The 3,174-nt window shown below is 41.7% G+C and overlaps 1 protein-coding gene across 2 annotated transcripts in view; it reads right to left on the reverse strand.

The window, feature by feature from the left end:
- Positions 1 to 264: 264 nt before the first annotated feature.
- The window catches only part of LOC107707613 (gastrula zinc finger protein XlCGF57.1-like), a 20,202-nt gene continuing 17,292 nt past the window's right edge, over positions 265 to 3,174 (reverse strand). For both annotated transcript variants that reach the window (XM_016511691.1, XM_016511692.1), the window contains exons 3-4: positions 339 to 1,680; positions 265 to 298 (exon numbers count right to left, since the gene is read on the reverse strand). In XM_016511691.1, the coding sequence (XP_016367177.1) occupies positions 377 to 1,680 (1,304 nt within the window). In that variant the 3' untranslated portion in view covers positions 265 to 298; positions 339 to 376. The remainder of the gene's footprint in view (positions 299 to 338; positions 1,681 to 3,174) is intronic.

The following is a 3,174-nucleotide window of genomic DNA, read 5'->3' on the forward strand; positions in this document are numbered from 1 at the left end:
TATTTGTGAGAAGCTCTTCCCATAGGCTTCTCTCGAGTGTGTTCCTTACTCATGTGAGCATTGAGGCTAGCTTTATGACTGAAACTCTTTCCACACTGAGCACATTTACAGCATTTCTCTGCTGAATGAGTCTTCATGTGGTACTTAAGGCTTATCTTACGAATGAAACGCCTTCCACACTGATCACATTTGAAGGGTTTCTTTCCAGTGTGCCTGATCTTGTGACACTTAAGGCTAAATTCTGTTGCGCAGGTTTCCTTTGTCTGTGAAACACTTTGCACAATGATGGCATATAAAATAGTTCTGCCCTCAGTGAAATCTCATGTGGGCTTCTTCACATGATTCCACACATATTTCATGTGAATCTTAAGATTTTCTATTTGTGAGAAGCTCTTCCCATAGGCTTCTCTCGAGTGTGTTCCTTACTCATGTGAGCATTGAGGCTAGCTTTATGACTGAAACTCTTTCCACACTGAGCACATTTACAGCATTTCTCTGCTGAATGAGTCTTCATGTGGTACTTAAGGCTTATCTTACGAATGAAACGCCTTCCACACTGATCACATTTGAAGGGTTTCTTTCCAGTGTGCCTGATCTTGTGACACTTAAGGCTAAATTCTGTTGCGAGACTCTTTCCACAACGATCACATGTGAACAGCTGCTTTCCAGTGTGAATTCTCATGTGGTAATTACGGGTGTATATATGTGTGAAACTCTTCCCACAATACTCGCAAGAGTAAGGCTTCTCTCCGGTGTGAACTCTCATGTGTCCTTTAAGGCTTTGTTTTGCAGGGAAACTCTTTCCACACTGTTCGCATGTATAAGGCTTCGCTCCAGTGTGAATGTTCATGTGAGATTGAAGGCTGTTTTTCTGTGTAAAGCACTTTCCACACTGATGGCAAGTGTAAGGTTTCTCTCCCGAGTGAGTTCTCATGTGTCTTAGAAGGTTTGTTTTTCGATTGAAAACATTTGCACACTGTTGGCAGGTGAATGGTTTCTCTCCCGAGTGAGTTCTCATGTGATTTTGAAGGTTTGATTTTTGAGTGAAACTCTTTCCACTTTGTTTTGCAGGGAAACTCTTTCCACACTGTTCGCATGTATAAGGCTTCTCTCCAGTGTGAATAATCATGTGGGAATGAAGGGTGCCTTTCTGTGTAAAACGCTTTCCACACTGTTGACAGGTGTAAGGCTTCTCTCCTGAGTGAGTTCTCATGTGACCTTGAAGGTGAACTTTTTGAGTGAAACAACTTCCACACTGTTGGCAGGTGAATGGCTTCTCTCCTGAGTGAGTTCTCACGTGATTTTTAAGGTGTCCTTTTTGAGTGAAACCGTTTCCACACTGTTGGCAGGTGTAAGGTTTCTCTCCCGTGTGAGTTCTCATGTGCCTTTTAAGGGCTCCTTGTTGAGTGAAGCTCTTTCCACACTGTTGACAGGGAAACGGCCTCTCTCCAGTATGAACTCTCACGTGCATTTTAAGTTTTTCATTTTCACCGAAATTTCTCCCACAATGATGGCAGGTGAAACGGCGGTTACGTTTGGTTTTCTGAGCTCTTTTTCGTACAGAAGTCGTTTTAGTCGTTGTGGCTTTTTCACCATTTATGGAATCATGGCATTTTTTATACTGATCTGTCTGTTCCATTTCATTTGGATCTTTATTCTCCTCTTTCAGCACCAGCAGGTCTAAAGTGAAAAAATTATAAATACAAGTTAACCACAGTTTAAAGCCACAAAGCAAAAGATGTGAAAACCAACATGAAAGCATTTAAGGCCGGGACACACCAAGCCACCTTCAAAGAACTAGCAGCGACAAAAGCTGACGGTGTTGTTGCCTCATGTCAGCAGCATCTGGACAAATAAGCAGCGCTTGAAGACACAACACAGACTGCATCCGACTACAAACTAACTTGTGTGATCTGCGCCTACATGAGAGGAGTTAGCTGTCTTATAGCAATGTTCGTCATTCTAAAGGAGAAGCCGAAACAAGGATATACAAGATATACGCAGATATACGAAACGTAAACAATCAGCGCTTACTTGCCATTTAGAATATCAGTTACGTTGATAACTTTCTTCATTTTAAGCGGCTCATGTTGAAAGGACAATATTCGCACATTGGAATGCTTGGGAAAGATCACGTAACATTAGAACAGCCTTCTGTCTGTACCGCCTTCATTTACTTGCCCGTTTTCATCACAACGCTTTAATTCTTGAGCACTGACTCGTTTGCTAAACTGAACATCCAATCAGAGTTCTCACTCTCACTGACAGCCAAGACGGCAATTCAGCATGTTCAATCGGGCAAACTGCTGCCGACGTGTGAAACACACCAAACTAGCCCGACAGACACGAACCGACGGCCGAACATCGCCTTAAAACCAACAACATGCATACCTAGATCTTATAAGCACTTAGCTACTGAAAGAGGTGTTCATCTCAGAACCTCTCAATATTTTTAACTTTGCGCTTTCTTTAGGACACTCTTAAGCTAGTTATCAAACCCCCTATAACTTGACCCAGGATAGTTGGTTTATCATAGACCAATCCTAAATGTGCTATTTATGTCTACAATATTTGAAAAAAAATGGTGTCTTCTCAACTATCTTCAGTTTGACAGAGAGACTGTATTTAATTTATGATTGAAGCCGTCTTAGCACAGAAACTGGGCTTATTTCAGTTACATCTCTCTTCTCTTGCTATTAGACCACAACATTCCCTGGGAGAGCTTGAGATTTATGTTTACATTTGTGGACAAGCATCAGCATGATTTCTATCAGGCTGCTAATGTCACGTTTCACAGGAGTGGAGCGAGGAGACGAGGAGATGTAAGAATAAATTTAAACAAACAAACTTTAATAAAGCAAAGGGAATACAAACTAAACCAGAGAACGCGGGAGACACAGAATGACGTAAGACACTGGACGACTGGAAGCTACACAGAACACTCTTTAAATACACAACAAACAAGGAACTAAAGGAGGGAATCAATAAGGAACACCTGGATCAAATGAACACAATCAGAACAAGAACAGGAACAACCAAATATGGGCACAGAGAAACAGGGGGGAAAACTAGGACATGGAGCATGTGAATGAATGAATGATGCATTTATATTGCGCTTTATTGTGTATTGTTGTACACCCAAAGCGCTTTACAATCATGTGGGGGGTTCTCTCC

Source organism: Sinocyclocheilus rhinocerous, unplaced genomic scaffold (assembly GCF_001515625.1).
Source record: "Sinocyclocheilus rhinocerous isolate Xijiao unplaced genomic scaffold, SAMN03320098_v1.1 scaffold1647, whole genome shotgun sequence".
Taxonomy (NCBI): Eukaryota; Metazoa; Chordata; class Actinopteri; order Cypriniformes; family Cyprinidae; genus Sinocyclocheilus; species Sinocyclocheilus rhinocerous.